Source organism: Barbatula barbatula (assembly GCF_947034865.1).
Source record: "Barbatula barbatula genome assembly, chromosome: 4".
NCBI classification, from domain to species: domain Eukaryota; kingdom Metazoa; phylum Chordata; class Actinopteri; order Cypriniformes; family Nemacheilidae; genus Barbatula; species Barbatula barbatula.
The window spans coordinates 8963233-8984307 of NC_136768.1; the positions used below are offsets into that span (position 1 = coordinate 8963233).

The following is a 21075-nucleotide window of genomic DNA, read 5'->3' on the forward strand; positions in this document are numbered from 1 at the left end:
CACCATGTCAGTCTTTTTTAAATAAATTCCTGCAGTCATACACATACAAATAAACTAATGCATTTGGAGTTGATTCAAGTTTTATTTCCATACATTGTAGGCACAACAGAACTTGCCATCGTCTAATACTAACATTTTAAACCTCTGACTTGTAATATTATTTAAATTAGGAAAAGTCAGCTCTTATTTAGGCACAAAACTAAATGGCAAAGGAAACTTATTTAAAAAAAGCTTTTGTCCACTTACTTGATTACTCCCAAGAACAGTTATGCATCCATTTCTTCAGACATGACTTCGATAAGCATGTAGGTCAAATGTCTTTACAACATAAGATGTCTTGCTTGTTTGTTTAAACAGACTTTGATATAAAACACGACAATGAAAACAAAATAAAGCCCTTTCAAAATTAAATTGTGTGTAAAAGTGGATCTGTAGCAATAGTTTAATTTCAGCCTACTAAACATGTAACTGAAAGAAGGTTAATAAAACTGCAAACAGTCAGAACTGTAAACACAAACTATTGCTTAAGAAAGTAACAAACTTTCCCCCCCAAAAATAAATAAACATTCGTTTGTGCCCAATACAGTTACCTTACACTAAACTTAACCAGCTCCACATTTGTTGCGATTACATTATGCAACACATCACTTAACTTTCATGTGACTGAATCTCTCTTGAAACCATGCAGACATTATGCTCACCTTCATTCAAAAAGCCTGGTATATATTATACTATCAATTAGGCTTTTGAATTAAAAATGAATTTTAGTCTTGACTAATCTGTATTCATTAATCCAGCCCTGAATTACATAAAATCCATATCTCATATAACAACTGGATACAAATTGACCAAAAAAACACCGTATGCGAGGTGATTCTGTGCTGAGGTTAGAGGTTACTGTGTCAAAAACTGTAACCAAAAGTGATGCTGTGAGTGTCCTTGACCCCAGAATAATACCACTGTTACAGAACTAAAAGCTTTGATATTTTATAAATCATTTTTAAAAACCCTAAAATCACACTTACAGATGAGAACCCAAAGTTATTGCACTATGAATTGCAGTCTTCCTGTGTTCTTCACGTGTTATCTAGTGCTGTGTCAAGCAGCATCGCCAGTTATCTCCTGTATATCTATAATGAAAGGCCTCTCAGGTAGTGTGTGTGTTTTACTGGTAAAATAGTTGTTTTATACCTTTGCAGGTGTCGGGTTCATTGATAGCTGGTATTCTGAAATATTGGAGCTGTGGCACAGAGAGCCTGTGTATATGTCAGTGTTCATGTGGTTCTGACTGTGATTGTCTGTGTAATACTGTCTGTAGATCTTCTGGCAGGGAGCCTATGATGGTCTGAATGGACTGCTCTGCTCTCTCCAGTTGTTCTTCTTTGACTGGAAGCTGGTGCCTTCGAGCTTTTGCCTGGACAGGAGGTGCAGAGATAAACTTCTTTATGTTGTGTAGCTCAGTCGGTAGAACATGACGCTAGCACCCAAATATCATGCGTTTTACTCATGCTATCACACAGACCTAAAAAAGAACTAACCAGTTTTTCTCTCAGCTTCAGGATGAGGTCAACAATTTCTACCTCTGATTTGTCTCTGGTCCAAGCCAACAGATCCTGAATGAGTGAAAAAAAAATGCAGAAGAAAACAGGTCATATTCTTGTAGTGCAACACTGATTTGATGTAACTACTCCAGTAATCTTTCATTTTGGTTTTTATTTAATATTATGCAGAATTACAGATTTTTTTAAGTTTCAATGGTCTTTTGAAGCAGAGATTACTTTAGGGCATAGGGATTAATATACTCACAGCTAAACAGATGGCCTCTAAATGGAAACATTCCACTTTCTGAGTCATCTCTCTGTGCCTGAGACGATACCAGCCGTCAAAGTTTGGAGAACGGAAGAACCTCCTGAAAGTCACAGACATTACTTCATACGGACAACTGAATAAAAGGTTTGGGTTTTAATTCTGATCTTCCTGGTGTGTCACCTGTACAGTCCCATCCAATCTCCTTTGAGCACTGAGGTAAGCTGAGGCCCTGCTTGGTCCAAAGTCTTAATAAAATCCTCTTGACTGAAGGGCCGGATCTGTGGCGGAGTCTGAGAAACATGAAACAATTTAATATCTAAACAAGCTTGGGAACTTTGTGTTTGGAAACGGGCTGAAAATTCTGATGAAATGAGGTAACCGATCCACGTCTCCTATTAATGAAATGGATCTCTATCCACTAAAATCTGACCATATCATCTTGAACCAACCTTCCAAGGAGACACGGTTCTCTGCGGGGGCATGAGACTGGACAAGTACTGCTCCTAAAGACAAACAATGGTGTGAATTCAAAGCTGAGGCCTTTTCTATGAATGAAGTAGTAATAAAATAGTAAAACTGTCATTAGGTACCAGTGGAAAAATGAAACACTGCGTCTGATCCAACAGATGCCGCCTCAAGATGGAGCTCTGCACCTCTGATGGTCTTTTTTTCTGGATACCCTGAAGGCAAAAAGAGAACACTTAACATTTTTGCTTTTGTTTCAATTCAATACCAAACAAACAATTGCAGCAAACCTTTAAGATTCGTTTGATGAGGGCTTTGTCTTTCTGTAGGAAAGGCTTGTATGCTGTGTATATACCTTAAAGAAGAACAGGAATAAACTCAAAGATACAATTTTGTATTAAAGGGATACTCGTCATCCTTTCCCCAAATCTGTGTCTAATGAACACAGAAAAAGATATTTGGAAGAATGCTTATAACCAAGCAGATTTTGCCCCAAAAATGTTTGCCGTCCTACATTCTTCAAAATGTCTTCTTTTGTGTTCAACAGAACAAAAAAAGATACAAGTAATTGTTCCTACTATTGGAGTCAATGGGATCTGATCGGTTTTAAACATTGTTCCAAATATCTTTCTCCGTCTTCATCAGAACAAAGATATTTATACAGATTTGGAACAACTTGAAGGTGAGTGATGATAGAATTTTCATTTTTGGATTAAGTCTCCCTTTAAACTATACGATATCCAATATCTTGTTGCGTACCTGGTTTTGTATCCAATGTTTTCAACTTAGCCAATTTCTTGATCTTCACCTGCTTTGGCAAATCACCTGCAGGAAAGAGAAACCAAACTCAAACGTCATGCATGAACACATCATCTATAAGTCATAATGGGGTTAAAATGCAGTGTTGTTTACCAGATATCTTCAAGTCTCCGAGGCGAACGATGTGTGGCCAGCACTGAAAAGTCTTTATGAAGAAAGGGTTTGTGACACCCAGTATCACATTAGGACTGTCAGAAGAAAATACAGGCGTCACATGCATTAAAACATGTGGAGGTGGTTCGCATATTAGAGAATCCATCATGACATTCTTAAAGGAACAGCGTCATCCAAAAATGAAAATTATGGCATAGTTCACTCTTTCATAGACAGAGTTTTAAAAAACGTAGCCAGCCAATGCAAACTTTTTATTATCAAGAAAATTCTTAAAAGAAAATATTATGGCACATGCAATAGAAACAGAAAATACAAATGCACCTCATATTGTATAACACTGAAAACATGGAACAAAAACTTCCCAATGGTGGGAAGCATTGTGTCATGAATGATGGAAATCTTGTCAATGTTGGGAATTGTGTGTATAACAAAAATGGTGTGTCTACCAAATGTCATATACCAAAGGGATGAATTTAGTTCCATTGAATAAAAAAAGAAGAAGAATATGAGGCGAATAAACACAGGTTTTCATTTATCAGAAAAACTGTCCTCTTTAAGAGTGGCTGTGTGTCTTTGCTTACGGAGCCTGAGTTCTGGTGGTATACTCCTTGAATTCACTGTCATGAATGGTGAAGTAGGGTCTGTAATCACCACAGTACCGCAGTGGGGCGATGGAGCTACAGCAAAATAACATCTCATGTAAACACAAAAGTTTAAAACTGCTTTAAAAACTGCTTTTTGACAATTTATTAACTAATTAATACTAATTATTAACTAATAATTAATACTAATTAATAACTAATTAATTGTTTTGCACCATAAAAAATAAAAGATTTTTACGTACTAAGTTAACAATAACCATGTGTGCGCTGCTGGGAACTGTGTAATGAGAACACAATGTTCCTACCTGACCAGGGCCAGTACAGTCTCCGAGGAGCCAGTTGGAGAGGGTGCCATGACAACCACTGGCTCTCCTAGCAACATCAGCTCCCAGAGCATCTGCACGTGAATCAGGACTGACTGGAAACATCTAATCACATGAAAGGTCAGTTAGGGTAATCTGTAGCTATGGTGCGCTTTCACTGAATGCTGTAAACTCGACAGATGGTTTAGTCATTACAGAACACATGTAAGCAGTATCATACTTGAAAAGATCCAGCTCGTGAACTGATGGAAGAATCATGGGGGCAGGAAGCAGATTCTATAAAAACAACATCTTCTGTGGTTATCTTTGAACACAGACACATTCAAAGACAAGTTATTATTAGGAGAATGCATGTGCGAGGTACAGTAGGTACCTCTTGTTGTGTCTGTTTAAAGGGGCTTCCTGCTGGTGTTTCAACGTTTGATGGAATATTGACCTGCAAATAGAGCTCTGGATTAGTCTGTGAAAGAACTATCAAAGTTATCAAAAGTTGATAGGTCTCACCTGCATCACCACACCCATCACAGGTAAGTTAAGTGTTTGCCCTGGTACTGGTGCAGGCCACTGATCAATCTCATTGCACACTACAACAAATTATATTACATTAGGTTAGCTTAAGTTCTGCTCTATATGGAGTTAGAAACTCCAAAAAGAAACATATAGGCCTGTTTCACAGACCATGCTTAAGGCTAGTCCCAGACGAAAATGAATGTTTGACCTGTCTTTACTGAATATAACTTGCCCTGAAATATCTTTAAATATATTAGCGCATTATATATACTAATATACTAAGAGGACAGTTTTTATGAAAAATGAAAATCTGTTAGTGTTTATTCCCCTCATGTTATTCTATACAGTTATATAGAATACGTTGGTTTTTTTTTTCTTCAATAATATATATGTATGTATGTATGTATGTATGTATATATGTATATACACACTCACCTAAAGGATTATTAGAAACACCTGTTCAATTTCTTATTAATGCAAATATCTAATCAACCATCATGGCAGTTGCTTCAATGCATTTAGGGGTGTGGTTCTGGTCAAGACAATCTCCTGAACTCCAAACTGAATGTCAGAATGGGAAAGAAAGGCGATTTAAGCAATTTTGAGCGTGGCATGGTTGTTGGTGCCAGACGGGCCGGTCTGAGTATTTCACAATCTGCTCAGTTACTGGGATTTTCACGCACAACCATTTCTAGGGTTTACAAAGAATGGTGTGAGAAGGGAAAAACATCCAGTATGCGGCAGTCCTTTGGGCGAAAATGCCTTGTTGATGCTAGAGGTCAGAGGATGAGATGAGAACATGGATCCATCATGCCTTGTTAACACTGTGCAAGCTGGTGGTGGTGGTGTAATGGTGTGGGGGACGTTTTCTTGGCACACTTTAGGCCCCTTAGTGCCAATTGGGCATCGTTTAAATGCCACGGCCTACCTGAGCATTGTCTCTGACCATGTTCATCCCTTAATGACCACCATGTACCCATCCTATAATGGCTACTTCCAGCAGGATAATGCACCATCTCACAAAGCTCGATTCATTTCAAATTGGTTTCTTGAACATGACAATAAGTTCATTGTACTAAAATGGCCCCCACAGTCACCAGATCTCAACCCAATAGAGCATCTTTGGGATGTGGTGGAACGGGAGCTTCGTGCCCTGGATGTGCATCCCACAAATCTCCATCAACTGCAAGATGCTATCCTATCAATATGGGCCAACATTTCTAAAGAATGCTTACAGCACCTTGTTGAATCAATGCCACGTAGAATTAAGGCAGTTCTGAAGGCAAAAGGGGGTCAAACACAGTATTAGTATGGTGTTCCTAATAATCCTTTAGGTGAGTGTATATGCAGACTAGTAATGTATTTTTATAAAAGCGACATAAATATCTTTATTCAACTAAGGCATAGTCCTGGCTTAAGCTAAGCCATGTCTGTGAAACCAGGCCATAAAATCAAATTGACCTCACCAGTCTCTAAACAAGGTTCAAGCTTTTCAAAGTACTCGGGGGCGATGACCTGCAGCAAAGAATGGAACAACTGCACAAACGGCAGTCTGGACACCACTACCAACGACTGGAAATAATATTACATATAATTGCGATTACATGATATTCTTATATTCTGAACAAACTACCAAACGGCTATTCATCCACATTTCTTTTTTTTAAATAATGACATTATTTTAAATACAGTAATTAACAGAAGACATTAGATTACAGGGTTCTAAACCTTTGTTTGCGACAGAATTAACGTGTATATTTCAGTTGAGTTACACACCTTCTGAAAGTAGCCTCTTTTGACAGACGAATCTTTCACTTGTCTGAAATAGACATATCCATTGAAATGTGCATGCTCCTTCTAAAAGAGAAATGAAATCATATACATGTAATTTTCATGTAGATTCTGGGTTCAGGTTGTTTTACACACATCACATTTTTAGAATGCATTGCTTTAAAGGAGGCCAGGGACCACTAGTAGGCCTAAACAAACTTCCAAGGGTGCTCTAAGATTACTTAAAGGTTTTCAAAACAAGATAAACCTAAAGGCTTAAATAAAAAAGATAAAACAAATTCAAATAAAAGTCATTTCTTTTTTTATAACAGATATACATATTTGAAGTAATGCCAAACTCTAGATTGTCTTGTAGAAGAAATTGAGAGTGGGGGACTTTCATGGGGTCCAATTGTGGACAATGGGGGGGGGGTTAGATACACTGGTTAATCAGTGGTCGCTTACATGATATTATAACAGATTAATTATCTATTGCATTATGAAATTAATTTTAGTCCGTAGCATGGATCTTTATTCTTCAACCTTGGAGAGCTACAGTCCTGCTTAGTGCAGCTCCAACACACCTGTTTGTAATTATCAAGCAACCTTGACCATGTTGATAAGCCGTTTCGGGTGTGTTTGATTTGGGATGAACGCTCACATTTTCAGGATGGTACATGGTAGCTTCCCTGGAGAGGGGTTGGAGACCCCTGGTCTATTGTTTAAAACTGATGCTGCCTTCACATGCTCTCGCAAATTGAATAATTCCCACTTCAACCTGTAAATAATCTATAGATGACATTGATGTTACTAAATACATACATTATTTCGTGTTGAAGTGGGAATTATCGAATTTCCAAGAGCACAAGAAGGCAGCATAATTCACAGTCTTCAAAATAGGGATATAAAGTGCTGTTGATTAGTTCTAATGAAATATATTTTAGGAATATTTGTAATGCCCACACTACACCAGGGGTCATTCGACCCGAAGTTTGTGTTAGTACACTATCAGTCTGGTCCAAGTCTAGTAAACATTTTCTGGCATGACAGTCGTCCACTAGTGCTGATAGAGGAGACGGAGGATGAAACATGAACATGAAAATGTCTAAATGCAAGTATATTTCCTACATGCAAAGTCACAGGTGCGGCCCGGTTGTATGCATCTTCCTGTCCAAACCAAGAGCCCCTGCGGCCCACCGACTGCCGCAGTCTGAAGCTAAACTGGGTGTCTCCAAGGCATCCTGGGAAAGACATGGACTCATGTGAATGAGCTGGAATTATCATGTTTCGTATATCACAACAACATCGACAAAAGACTCTTAATGCGAATTACCTGAATATGAATCAGGAAAGGATAAATAACAGATGCTTGTTTTCTAAACAAAACAAGGGAAAGTAAAACATGTTATTTAATGTAATAAACAAGTGCATTTTGATACAGACAGCCATTAGAAATACAATTCACGGGAAATATGCACATCTTTACTTTTAAATTCTTACCTCCTTCTCCGTGAGCTTGACATCATGTGGGTAAACGAGCTGATGATGATAATAATAATAAGGTTAACGTCACATTGCTACAGAGAGACATGTTCTTCTATAAACAGCGATATAAAGAGGATCGCAAACAAGATAGGTGCTGTGTAACTGACAAAGAGACGCCACTAACTTTAACTTATCAGTCATATCAAGGGTGTTGTACAAAGCAAACAGATGTACGGGGTGCATGCACATCATCTCTGTACCTCAATGGCTTGCCCGAGCTCGAGGTCGAAGGTAACCACGCACACGCACTCGAGCCAAGCGGAGAACCGGGACCACGGCTCCGGTGTTTGTGAATTCGTATCCGCAGTTTTGGAAGCTCCTTCCCGAGAATCACAGCTGTCAAATGGGTCCATTGCGAATTAATCCATTTCATTTCCACTTGCGCATATGAATCGTCGCGTCCTCGGTCATTCTTCAATAAGGGACGTTTTAACAGCGCCCTCGCGCGGGGAGGACTGACGTATGACTATCATGATTTGTACGTAATCAATCGAAAATATACCATATTGTATGTTTCTGGTTTTAAATGAATGAATTAAATACAGAATTCACCAGTTTTAAATGGATGTAAAGAGATTAAGTTCATACAAGTGAGTTAAAGTTAAAATATATTTTGATTCATATTTTATTGTTTTGGTCTTATCATTTTGTTAAAATAACTGAATACATAGCACCTTATAATGTCCCTCAGTTTGCACTTATTTCATATAATTATTTTCCATATTTACAGTTCAACGGATTTGACATATTCTTAAAGGAAGTAAAAAGGGACTTTATGTCAGATGAAAACATTCTAAAGTTAGGTTTGCAATGGACGGCTCTGGCTTTATGTAGGTGAAATTTACCCAGAAGACAAAGCAATAAAACAATATGTTCCATGTTAACGTCCTTGGAATGAAAATCGGACACAAAAATAATAGATTCTGTTATTTCTAACAATTTGTTACAGCAAGAAAAAATGATGGTAACTTCTGACCAGAAACATTTTTGTAGAATGGGCAACGATAATAGATTCTTCATCAGAATTACAAAATGAACACATTGAGGATATATTCTGAGAAAATCTGCTCAAATGACAAGGGTGGTACTATGAACCATTTTAAAAAGGACTTTGTTGACTCTTTGTCTAGTTGAGGGGAATGCGCTCTGTGCGCACTCAATAATCTGACAGCACGCGCACGCGCTCTTTTATAACAGAGTTTCGCCATTTTGAATAGAAACACATCAACGGTTTTTATCCCCCCGACTCTCGCCGTGCACGAGAGCGCCCGAGTCAACTCTGCGTAGTGATTTACGTCAAAATATTGCGTAAGCATTAATCATTTAATACAATAAAGGAAAAACACAATAACTTTAATGGGCACGATGGCTCGCGCATTGGCCAGATAGTCGAGAGGAAAACGGTCTCGTGGCAGCTGCAGGGTTTCGCACAGCGCGCGCGGGGCAGCAGCAGCGCCACCGCTGCTCGAGCCTGACCAACACTAACAGATAACCAGTCTAGCAGCCTGGAGACACTTACAGTGGGGGTAAGTTAAAGTGGAAACAGCCTGTTTGTATTCATAAATAGCCCTGAACGGGCCGACTTTGCCTGCTTTGTAACGAACCCGGCTCGTTAAGGGGTGTTTTGGGCGAAGAACGTGTCGGCATAATTGCTTCTCGGATATAGAGAAACTTCTGGGAGAGATTGTGTTGAAGTTAGCCAGGCGAGCTAGCAAACAAACAAAAAACATCTCGACGCGAAATAATGACATGCGCGTTCTACACGTCCGACGTCGCGTTGAATTTTAAACGAGCGTGTATTTCATTGGTTTTGTTTCGAGTTTGTGTCTCTTATAAAACACGGAAACCAGTTATGTTGCTAATGTTAGCCACCGATGCTAAGGGCAGCTAGCGGGGCCCAGCGTAAACATGAACCCACAGACATTTTCTACTGAAACTGGTATTCTGCACTTTTAAACGCGTCTCGTGGTTAGGCTTTGTGTAAGTAAACATGTGTACGCCTCTGCTTTAAATCTCTGCCCTTTAAAGTGCAAAAAATGCGCTGGCATGTTGTTGACTTTGTAAACACTTAACTGATGTTATCATTGGCAGCCACGATTGAGTAGTTCATATGTCAGTTCATCCTCTCCAGCTGTTTGACTATTGACTTGCACACCGTCATTATATTCATTCAGTGTGATAAATGCAATCTCTTATTGAGTTTTGTAATACATCAACACCCCCTCGAGGGTCCAGGGTTCAGCACAAGTTGCTGGATCAATTTCCTAAGTAGGCAGCTTCTGGACAATTGCGCAATCAGAATATCACCGATTTATTTTGACCTTCCGATATTCCCTCCGACATCCTTTCTAGTCTCTCCTGTGTGTGGCAGCTTATATTGTTTGTAAATGCAACCCTTGTTCTATTTTTGATGGATTGTAGAACAGAGACTAAGTTTCTTTCCTGTTTAGAGTTCATCGGGGAGTTCTTTGTTGCACTGTAGAGTTTGAGTGCACTAGTTGAACGTCTCCGCACGTACACACAATGGTGTGCACATAAAAGAAGGAAACAAGTCCTGTCGTCTTTTTTGGAAGCTTTTTCCCAACTGAAAGATGTGTTTGTAACTTGCACAGCTGCAGATCAATGATAGAGCTTCTTTCCGGTGTAGTGCGTGCTCTGTGTTTGTTGTCAGATCAGTATGCAGTGTTTAAGGAAGCTGTTACCAGCTGCTGTCTCGAGTATGCCAACTGCTCCAGAGATGTGGCATAGGTAGACATTATTCGGGGGTTGGTGGGAGTATGATGGCACCAAGTGTCAGCTCCCTAGTCGAACATCCTATTCAATTTAATGCTGATTTTAACGTGTGATTGTAAGATTTTCTTTGATAAGTGAACTACGAGTGTGTCACTTGAGCAAAGGCTTAAAATAACTGTTTACGTATCAGCTAGAGAGGCAGCATGGGGGTAAATTTGAGTGTGTATGTGTTTGTTCGCTGTTGGCAAGGAAATGCCAATTTCTCATTCTTGTTTCTTTTTCACAGTGTCTGTTCTTCTGAGGCGTGTATTCGAGGAGTTCCTGGTGGGAAGTGGACCTCATGCAGATTAATGCTAGGTCATTCTGTGCTGTTTGCATCTTGCCACTCAAATGCCTGTCTGCCTGTGGAGGAGGTGTAACTAAGGATTCACGCGTTTCATCAGCTGGTAAAAATATATTCATTAAACTAATGCAATAAAAAGGTTACATTCATTCCTAAGGAGTCTACACAGGTGCTGGATCTCTCGCAGTTTTTTGAGCGTATGGACTGTGTGAAATATATTGCAGAGAATGTGATGCGTGGGAACCAGTTTTAATGTAGGAATAGGAAAGGTCTAATATACCAGCTTTGTTCATGAAGGAATTGTCGCTTTTTATTTTGTGTCATGTTTTGTTTTGAGTAGGATGTGTTAGATGCTTTAAAAGTATTTTAAAATAAAATAAAATGTTGTTCCCTTTGTTGTTCTTCTGTTGTCCAGATTGTCTTTCATCTGGTAGTTCTGCTTTCTGTCGTGTTTCTTCCTCTCTCCCATTAACTCCAAAATTTATTTCAAAACCTATTCAGCTGTCTACTACATGCAAAGCTGCCTACTGTCTGTATAGCTGCCATCAGCTGTAACTGAAACCTATAAGGGGCTAATATAGAATGCTCTATATATACTACAAGTCTAAGCAAAGCATCACACACACATTGGTGGGCAAAAGTGCTTTGACTCAAATTTATGATGTAAAAAGTGATATTTACCCAAAAATGAAAATTCGGTCATTATTTACTCACCCTCTTGTCATTTCAAACCTTTATGGCTTTCTTTCTTCCACAGAACACAAAAGAACATAATATTTTGAAGAAACTTGGCAAGCGAACCACACTGCCCCCATTCACTTCTTTTATATAGACACAAAACCAATGCAAGTGAATGGGGGTCAGTTAACAACCCTCTTCAAAATATCTTCTTGTGTGTTCTGCGGAAGAAAGAAAGTCATACACATTTGAAATGACAAGAGGGTGGGTCACTTTTTAACAATGCGGTACACTTTGCCTTATTGCTCGCTCTCCCTTTTTGACGTTCACCTCATCCCGTCTTCAGGTCTGTGCTTCCTGCTACAGCCACCGCCATCATGTTCTGGAAGTTTGACCTGAACAACACCTCCCATATTGACCAGCTGCTGGATCGAGAGGATGTGACTCTGAGAGAGTTGATGGAAGAGGAGGATGTTCTGCAGGAGTGCAAAGCTCAGAACCGCAAGCTCCTTCTTTTCCTCTCCAAGGATGAGTGTATGCAGGAGCTGGTCACTCTCATCACCGAGGAGCCACCTGCTGATCTGGAGGAGAAAACACGCTTCAAGTAAGGAAAAGAATGCCACACAGCTTCAGCATAGCTTAATAGTGGTTTTAGTAGTGTGTCTATGTGTACTTAATTCATGTGCTAAAATTGCACATTTTCTTGATGATAAGCCCTTAGCTCAGCCAATATTTTGCTGACCAAGGGCAGATGGAAAAAGGGTTTCAGGATCCTGTTGAAAAAAAGAGATAATTTGATGATAATAGCTGTGCAGCAATGACACACCATCATCGTAAAGGATCCTTCCATTGCAGAGTCCCTTTAGCCTATGTGTACATATGCCTGGCAGTAAAAAGGTATTCTGACTGCTACTGAGAATTGTTCAATTAAGACTTTAGGGTGTATGTGCTGTACATTAGCTGACCTGCATACTTGGAGCTCCTAGATACAGGAGTGCAATATAAAATGCAGGTAAAGACTTAAAAAGTAAGAGATCAGATATGTTAGGAGGCAAGAAACGATCCCCAAAATGTGCAGATGGAGCAGGAGTAATTGAAACATAAATGAGAAATAATATGGAATATGAAAAGAGAAATGACTTCTGAAAGGAAAGGACACATGTAAAATATTAGAATACTGATATTAAAATTGGAAGAGTTGTTGTGTTTGTGAAGGCAGTAAAATATAAAATGTGTCTTGCAATTCACTCCAGATTTGACAGGCTTTAATGTCTCCATCGGTTTTAGCAATGTGTTCGACCATACGGTGAGAGAGAGAGAGAGAGAGAGAGAGAGAGAGAGAGACATCATCAAAATTATTCTGTTCTCGTTATGTAGACGGCTGAATGTCTTGAAATGAGCAAGCAGATGTGCTAAACTGTTTTCCTCATGTGTATAATGGGTGGAACGTGTTCAATAACATCTGTTGTATCAACCGCCTGATTCATATTTTTACATAATATGTTTATCAGATGCAGTACCATACTGCAGTATATAAGGCACTAATGCAGTGTTTTGCCCTGCAAACCATTTCATTTGTGCCATTGATTTGCCCTGTAACACTGCAGCACAGACTTAACCAGTATTTACTTTTGTGTGAGTCACAAATTAGATCAAAGGTTATTCAGTGCAACTTTGTTTGAAATTAATTTGCTGGAATCCTCAAAACGTTATTAAAATGATGTTCTGCCACACATGTAGGTAAAATAAACTTGTCTGGTTCTATTCATTCAGGTATCCAAATATTGCCTGTGAGCTTCTGACCTCAGATGTGGCTCTTATCAATGATAAACTGGGTGGAGAAGAATCCCTTTTGGAGAAGCTCTACCACTTTCTGGAGCAGGAGCCTCCCCTTAATCCCCTGCTGGCCTCCTTCTTCAGCAAGACCATCGGCAACCTGATTGCACGGAAAACAGACCAGGTATACACAAAGCGTGGGAGAGATACACACACAAACAGAGCATTATCTGATCTCATGCAAAGCAGATCAGCAACAAACGTCACACGTGACATGCTAGACTGGACCAGTAAAGTCAAAGATCTCCCACATGTACCATGTAGTCAGTGTTTTTAATTAAAAAAAAATTTAAATACCTTTGGGTGTTGGGGGTTGTTAGGGCAGTAGTTTGATTAGTTTGGTGGATAGTAATATTGTGTGTTATTTTGCAGGTAATCTCTTTCCTAAGGAAAAAACACAACTTTATCAGTCTGGTGCTGAATCACATTGATGCCTCGGCCATGATGGACCTATTGCTGCGTCTCATCAGCTGTGTAGAGCCTGCCCCCTTGAGGATGGAGGTCCTCAATGTAAGCATAATTGTATACATAAATAAAGAGAATTATCAAAACAGAATACAACTTGGCATCGTAAAATTCTAATGCTCAGTGGTTATTAAAAGAATACTTTACCCCAAAATGAATATTCTGTCATCAATTACTCACCTTCGAGTTGTTCAAAATATGTATTCATTTCCTAGTTCTGATGAACACAGAGAAAAATATTTGGAAGAAAGCTTATGACCAGACAGATTTTGTCCCCATTGACTCCCATAGTAGGAAAAATGCTTTATAAGTTCTTTGTTCTGTTGAACACATAAGACAATTTGAAGAATGTAGGACAGCAAACCGTTCTGGGCCACTTTTGACTGTTGATAGTTCATAATAGGACAGTTTTTTTTTCTGTAAATGACAAGAGAAGCATATTGGACAAGTGAGATAATGTCAAACATCACTACTCCAGTGATTTGATTGTTTAAATCAGACATTGGCCCACGTTTGGCCCGATAAGTTATTATGGAGTCTTGATTCTGATCTGTAGTCAGTGTGTGTTTGTGTGTGTTTATAGTGGCTGAATGAGGAGAGGCTCATTCAGAGACTCACAGAGCTAATGCATACAGGAAGAGATGAAGAGGTACAAACATCACCATTGAACTTTTCACCTTCATTTCACATGATTTTGTTTGTCTAAAACATTTTGTTCCACCTCATTCGGTGCAGAGACAATCTAATGCATCCCAGACTCTTTGTGACATCATTCGACTCAGTAGAGACCAGGCCAATCAGATGTCAGAGGTCACAGAAGCAGACCCCTTACTCGCTGTCCTGGAGTCGTAAGTGTAAAATTTGATTAGCGTTTTTGTGAAGATCGTCTTACTTACATAGATGAAGATGGTTTCTTTGATCGCTGTGTTTGCAGACAAGACAATGTGGAAGAGCTTTTGAAGAACATGTTTGAAGGCGAGAGGACTGAAGCGTCCATCGTCAATGGAACGCAAGTGCTTCTTACGTTACTGGAGTCACGGAGGTCAGGGTAAGTTCACGAGAGGGTCTAATTGTCAAGTTGTATTGAAATAACAACTTTACTCTTTCATCCTTGTTTTTAACTTGCCTCAATTTAGTCTGATCTGTTCTGTTGTTCTGTGTCTGTTGTTAGGCTGGAGGGTCTGATGGACCTGTATTCTCAGGGATGTGAAAGGTCTTACACTGTCAACAGCAGTATTTTATGTGCTATTGAGCCTCATCTAAAGGACTTCCAGCAGCTCCTACTGAACCCTCCAAAGGTACGAGAAAAAACACAACGTCTAAACTCCCGGACATAAATGTCATTTGAGGGTTTTAAAACATTTGATCAATTCCAATAATTTTTGTAAAATCATACTTTCAAAATAAATGAACACTCCCAACGATCACCGAGTGTGCCTTTGTATGCTGTGCTGTAGGCATCCGCTCTTTAAAAATATTAATTTATTTTGCTGTTGACCAGAGATGTGCAATACTCACTACGGTGGGCATTCTGGAGCAGCCCCTGGGGAGCGCCCGCCTACATGTTGCCAGACTGGTGGCTTCTCTGCTGCAGACTTGCGACCTCAGCATCTGCCAGGAGATCTGCAGACTCAACATCATGGCCCTGCTGTTGGTAAATCACACACACACACACACACACACACACTAAATACTGCCGACTCAACACTTTGGGTCGACTGTGGGTGGGGACCTATGCACAATGATCTTGTTTCCATTGCTTTCTTTCTGTCCTTCTAACTTTTCCCCTCTCTGGTTACAGGATTTATTCTTTAAATACACCTGGAATAATTTCTTGCACTTGCAAGTGGAGCTGTGTGTGGCGTCCATCATGAACCATTACACCCACACGGATCTCCAAAACCCAGGCCTGCAGAACCACGAGGAGAGGCAGGCCGCAGGTGCAGGCAGCCCTGTGGAAGAGGAAACACCTGGCCAGAACAACACCTCAGACTCAGCAACTACACCCGTTCAGGATGCTCTTGTTACCAATGTACGTTTAGGGTCATCATTTGTTAAAAGCAACACCATTTTGTCCTGCTGTAAATTTTTGTTCTACTATCTACTTTCTCCAGCTCTTTCAGCATTGTCGGCTGGTGCAGAGAATTCTGGATGCCTGGGAGGAAAATGACAAAATCCAGTAAGAGACTCTCATCTGTTTCCTTTCATTGGTTTATATACAGTGACTCTAAACACACACACACCTCCAGACACTTGAGCATGACATAACCAGGGTTGTTTGATATCTGTCTGTCTCTGCAGGGCTGAAGGGGGAAGACGAAGGGGAAATATGGGTCACCTGACGAGAATCGCTAACACTGTGGTTCAGAACCTAGAGAAAGGGCTGGCTCACTCGCAGATTAACGGGTTGATTAAAGGTTTGTAGTTCAGTTAAATAGGTTTATGGACTTATTGCTGATGTGAGAACGTTTGTGTTGATGTTTACTGGGTTGGTAATGTGCCTGTACATCCACAGAGCTGCCAGAGGACTGCAGAGGTCGCTGGGAGAGTTTTGTGGGGGAGACTCTGAGGGAAACCAATAGAAGAAACACAGTGGACTTGGTGAGGAAAAGCATAATGAATGAAGTGCTAAGAAAACATGTTCCTTATCAGATGTCATCATATTTGTAGTACATGTCATATGGCATGGTTCTGCTTTCTGATTGGTTGTGACCTTGTTTTCCACAGGTGAGCACTCATAATTTACACTCATCTAGTGAAGATGACGATATGGAAAGCCCCTTCCCCAATGATCTGTCCATTCAACAGGTGAAAGAACTTCCTGTTAGAAAGTAAAGCATGTGGACATCATAAACAGCCAGCATGTTAGAAAAACTTTGCTTGTTTAAACATTTAAGCTTTATCATTGTTTTTTTTCAGGCATTCTCAGATTACCAGATTCAACAGATGACTGCCAATTTTGTGGATCAGTTTGGCTTCAACGATGAGGAATTCAGTGAACATGATGAAAACATTAAGTAAGTTAAATATATTTACATGTGTCTATTTCTTACATCAATGTGAAGAGTGTGATGTGTATCAGTTTGGTAGATATCACAGTTTTTTATTGACTTGTTTTGATATACAAGTGTGAATCTTTTGTAAAGTTTGTGCTGTGAACATTTTCATTCTTTCAACCTTTCAGTGCTGCATTCGATCGCATTGCTGAAATCAACTTTAACATAGATGCAGATGATCATAGTGTAAGTGATTTGCACCACCAAAAACATAAACATTTCAAACCATTAGTTCATTTATTATTATTATAATTTTTTGATGATTTAATTTGGGTTGTTGTGTTCCTGTAGGCCAATGCTGCAGCTTTTGAGGCGTCTTGTAAAGAGCGAATCCAGCAGTTTGATGACTGCGAGGAAGAGGAAGACATTTGGGACGAAAAAGAAATTAACTATGCAACACAAATCAAATCCAGATCGAGGTACAAAATGTAACCGATATCCATTAAGAAATGAGTGGGCTGTTTTGTTTGTTGTTTGTTTGTTTGCATTACATTTAAGTTTTTTAATAAAGTGCTATGAAATCAAATTTTTTGTCTCCCAGGTTTGGGGTGTCTCTTTCTTCAGACGGCTCACCCAAAAGTGCAGTAAGGAATGGAGGTGGAGGCTGCGGGTCGGCCTCTGAGGATGAGGATATTGAGGAAGAGGGCAGTCCTCCCTCTGAGCACACATCTGCCGGCAGGGCAGCAGAGTCTCAGTCGGCTCAAAGTAAGAGTTTTATTAAAAACAAATGTGTTAATGTGAAGGAAAATTTTCAGTTAAATCTATTCTCATTTTTGTTCTGTCTTTCAGACTCAAGCTGGACAGCAAGTTTTGGGGAAACAGAGGCGAGTTCATCCAGTGCCTGGGGTGGGTCACCTCAGAAGGGTGGCGAGGGCCCACAGGGCACAGATTGGGCCTCCTTCACAGAGTTCCAGCCATTTAGCAGGTGAATAAACGCTTGTATCTGCATGGAAAGAGCTTGGAATTAGCTGTATCATGCTGCTTTTTGGATGTTTCTTGAAAACAAACCGTTATTGATTGATTGTTTATATTTATGATATGCTAGAAATATCGGTTTACTTTAACACATGGATCTCTCCATAACAGCAAAGAGTCCAGCCAGACAGAGGGACAGTCTCAACAATGTCAAGAGAAGAACTGTGAGTGTGCTTTATTTGCATATGTCTGAATATTAGCTAACATACCCTTGTGTTCTTTGTATTAGGTCATTCCTGTTCTATGACAACATACTCTCCGCATTCTTCCATAGAACAACTATTGAAACTGCTAGTCAAATAAATCTGTAAATTCCAAGCACAAGAATTGTAATGCATTAATAGAATACATTTCCCAATTTATTCTGTGTTAAGAAGCTTGGTCTGCCTTATCTTAAACGAAGCTCTCTGCAAGGCATGTAGGCGTAAGGGTGCATTCTGTCTCGTTTTTGTGTAGTGGCCGCTAGTGGTTCGGCTACAGGAGAGTGGGAAGCAAGTCCCGAACAGAAAGCCCCTCTCGTGGCCTCGGACAGCAGCTCATCGGGAGGCTCAGACAGTGAAGAGGACCCTGGAGAAAATAAAAGTGAGGGTTCTCCTAAAACACCTGCCAACAAGACAACAACACCCACGAGGTAAGAAGTTCTGCCGTCCAAATATGCCACTCCCGAATTTGGACTTTACATTTTACTGGTTCCCTGCATAAGCTTCAGTAATTTCTGTTAAAATAAAGGGAAAGCGATTTATTTATGATTTTTGAGGTATTTGATGGTATGTGTGCTGAAACTCCCTCCTGTGCCAGTGAGGTGTCCACTGAAGCTCTGGAGAAGCTCAGCATCACAGATACGGCTGAACACAACAGCGAGTCTTCCGCACCTACAGAAGACTCCGACACCACCACTGTGATGGAGACGAGGTAACGCAGTGAGTCAAGGCACGTGACAGTGACTTTAATTGTTCAAAGTATTAAACTACTCTCTCATCCACAGAGTCAAGTCATGTTTAGCTGAGATCACACCTAACGGACCCGTCTGAAGGTTCCGGATTAGAGTCCGACAGAGACCTGGCCCACTCTCCACCTCTTCCATTCTGAACCCCCAAACCTCAATACCACTTTTGGTGTTTAAATAAAGAATGCTGCCATGTTATTGGTCCTGGATACTGCCAATCAGCCCATCATTGGAGGAAGGAGCCAGGGGCATGTAACACAAACCAGTAACCAGTACAGTTCTCAGAGGTGTTAGTCTGTTAATCCTTTCAACTTTGTATGAGATATGCACAGTTTTAATGTAGCAGTGAACCGTGTAATTACAGGATCTGTCAGGACTTTATTTTTTTGGGTTTGTCTCCCTGCTATCATTTTTCTGGATTATTTTTCGCTCGCAGCTTGGGACGGTAAAAACAGTGATGAAATCGGAAAGCACAGGCTCATCCTTCGCCGCACCACACGTAGACACATCATCACGCAAAATCAGATGTCGCGTGACGCAGCCTCTGCAACAATTTACTGTATGTTGAAGCACAACTGAAGTTGTCTGTAACACTTTTCTGCACAGGTCACCGCCCCGCCAAGATTTTTAAATCCTTTTTATTAATATTATGGCCTGAACTCATTAAATCATATATTTGAATGTTCGGAAGTGCTTGGGGGAGGTAATCTATGAATATTTTAGCTCTGAAATGGTGCCAATGGCGGCACTTGTGCAATAACATTTAGGCATTTAATTTAATTTGAATCATTCGGAAAATGTACATTTAGTGGTGGGACTGTGCCTGTTAGAATTACTTTGGGTTCTTTTTCATTGCATGCAAAGCATTCTTTTTCAAGCATATACGAGCAACCATTTTTCTGGCGACGTTCTGGTTGGTTAGTCGAGACCTTTTGATTGTATTGAATAACATTCATCATTATACGTTATTCCCCTCAGATCAACCAAACAGTATCTACCTAATTTCTACTCGATGATAAGCTTTCTAAAATGGGAATCAAGGGTTTAAAGTAAAAATCTAAAAGTAATCATAGTAACCTTTGCCTTAAGTTCCAAATCCTTCTAAATCTCTGTGATGGGAAAGAAGGCTTTGCTTCAAAAAATGCAAACAGACTTCTTTCGTCTGTTTTTAGATGACAGCGGGTCATGAAATAACTCCTCCCCACTATTTTACCTGAATCCATATCCAACATGAACATGTTCCAGAGGCCAAGCTATTACATTCATCCCACACTATACCCTATAAATTATTCCATGGGACAGTGTTATGCATCATTTAAAAGAAAAAAGAAATCTTACTATATGCTGTCATCAAAAGATTTTGTCTCTGAACCTTCCGGTAGCTCTTGTATTACTTCATACTGAATATCATGTAATTATTTTCCTACAGGATTTTATCACGTATCATTTCTCTGCAAGCTTTCGATGGTACCAAATCTGTTGGATTACAGGATTGGGATATTGCGTTATTTATTTTGCACTTATTGAGGTGTTGGTGCGGAGACCTGGTCTCCCATCATGCATTGGAACACCCTTATTTTTTTTTTTGTCTCCCGCCGGAGTGTAAATTCTCCGTTGACTCTGCGTCTTATATCTATGACATGTTCAAAGGTTTGTTTCCAAAGCCAAAAGTATGTATTTGCCTTTTCTTTAACTGTTTAAAAAAATCTTATTTTTAACTTTAACCAATATTATTTTACATATTGTAGAGATTCTAATTTATGTGATCTTCAGCAACCAAAATATTGCTCTGTTCAATTCTGTTCATGTGTCTGGGTTGTTTCTTTGTGGTCATCTAAGTCGGAGACCTCTACCAAATGTGTGATGATGTGGGTCCCCAGAACATTAAATAGTTTTTGAAGGTCACAGGTTTAAACCCAGGGAACAGACAAACTGATGAAATCTATAGATTACTGTATGTTTGTACATTGTGTTGCCTACATCAGTACTTTTATATTTGGATATTTTCAGAATTGTCAATTTGTTGTCTGGTTATCAGGTCAGCTACAAGTGGGGTCTTTTTAAAATGGGTGTTAAAATTTACGAT

The 21075-nt window shown here is 39.7% G+C and overlaps 2 protein-coding genes across 2 annotated transcripts; one reads left to right on the forward strand and one right to left on the reverse strand.

Moving 5' to 3' along the window:
- Window positions 1-9170, reverse strand: dennd6b (DENN/MADD domain containing 6B). Its single transcript, XM_079454868.1, has 20 exons — window positions 8158-9170; window positions 7913-7951; window positions 7746-7788; window positions 7541-7653; window positions 6419-6499; window positions 6109-6214; window positions 4637-4716; window positions 4506-4568; window positions 4353-4408; window positions 4115-4237; window positions 3789-3884; window positions 3187-3281; window positions 3034-3099; window positions 2565-2629; window positions 2400-2489; window positions 2259-2312; window positions 1990-2099; window positions 1807-1909; window positions 1539-1613; window positions 1-1414 (listed from the first exon to the last, which is right to left on the reverse strand). The coding sequence occupies exons 1-20, from the start codon at window positions 8308-8310 to the stop codon at window positions 1268-1270; spliced, it is 1758 nt and encodes a 585-aa protein (XP_079310994.1). The 5' UTR covers window positions 8311-9170; the 3' UTR covers window positions 1-1267.
- Window positions 9153-20791, forward strand: ppp6r2a (protein phosphatase 6, regulatory subunit 2a). The gene is made up of 24 exons (XM_079454866.1): window positions 9153-9483; window positions 10977-11136; window positions 12058-12315; window positions 13485-13671; window positions 13920-14057; window positions 14596-14661; window positions 14748-14860; window positions 14947-15060; window positions 15184-15310; window positions 15514-15666; window positions 15814-16044; window positions 16127-16191; window positions 16314-16429; window positions 16528-16613; window positions 16740-16820; window positions 16932-17029; window positions 17197-17254; window positions 17360-17487; window positions 17610-17773; window positions 17858-17993; window positions 18155-18207; window positions 18500-18674; window positions 18842-18955; window positions 19029-20791. Exons 3-24 carry the CDS (start codon window positions 12089-12091, stop codon window positions 19072-19074), a joined length of 2676 nt encoding a protein of 891 aa, XP_079310992.1. The 5' UTR covers window positions 9153-9483; window positions 10977-11136; window positions 12058-12088; the 3' UTR covers window positions 19075-20791.
- Window positions 20792-21075: the final 284 nt, after the last annotated feature.

Bases quoted from the DNA above. Each gene is read 5' to 3' on its own strand.
- dennd6b (XM_079454868.1), bottom strand. From the start codon at position 8,310: ATGGACCCATTTGACAGCTGTGATTCTCGGGAAGGAGCTTCCAAAACT. The intron at 4,717-6,108 runs GTGAGGTCAATT...AATTTGTTGTAG, and splicing joins TGAACCTTGTTTAGAGACTG to TGTGCAATGAGATTGATCAG. The intron at 3,100-3,186 runs GTAAACAACACT...TCTTTCCTGCAG, and splicing joins CGGAGACTTGAAGATATCTG to GTGATTTGCCAAAGCAGGTG.
- ppp6r2a (XM_079454866.1), top strand. From the start codon at position 12,089: ATGTTCTGGAAGTTTGACCTGAACAACACCTCCCATATTGACCAGCTG. The intron at 13,672-13,919 runs GTATACACAAAG...GTTATTTTGCAG, and splicing joins TTGCACGGAAAACAGACCAG to GTAATCTCTTTCCTAAGGAA. The intron at 18,208-18,499 runs GTGAGTGTGCTT...GTTTTTGTGTAG, and splicing joins ACAATGTCAAGAGAAGAACT to TGGCCGCTAGTGGTTCGGCT.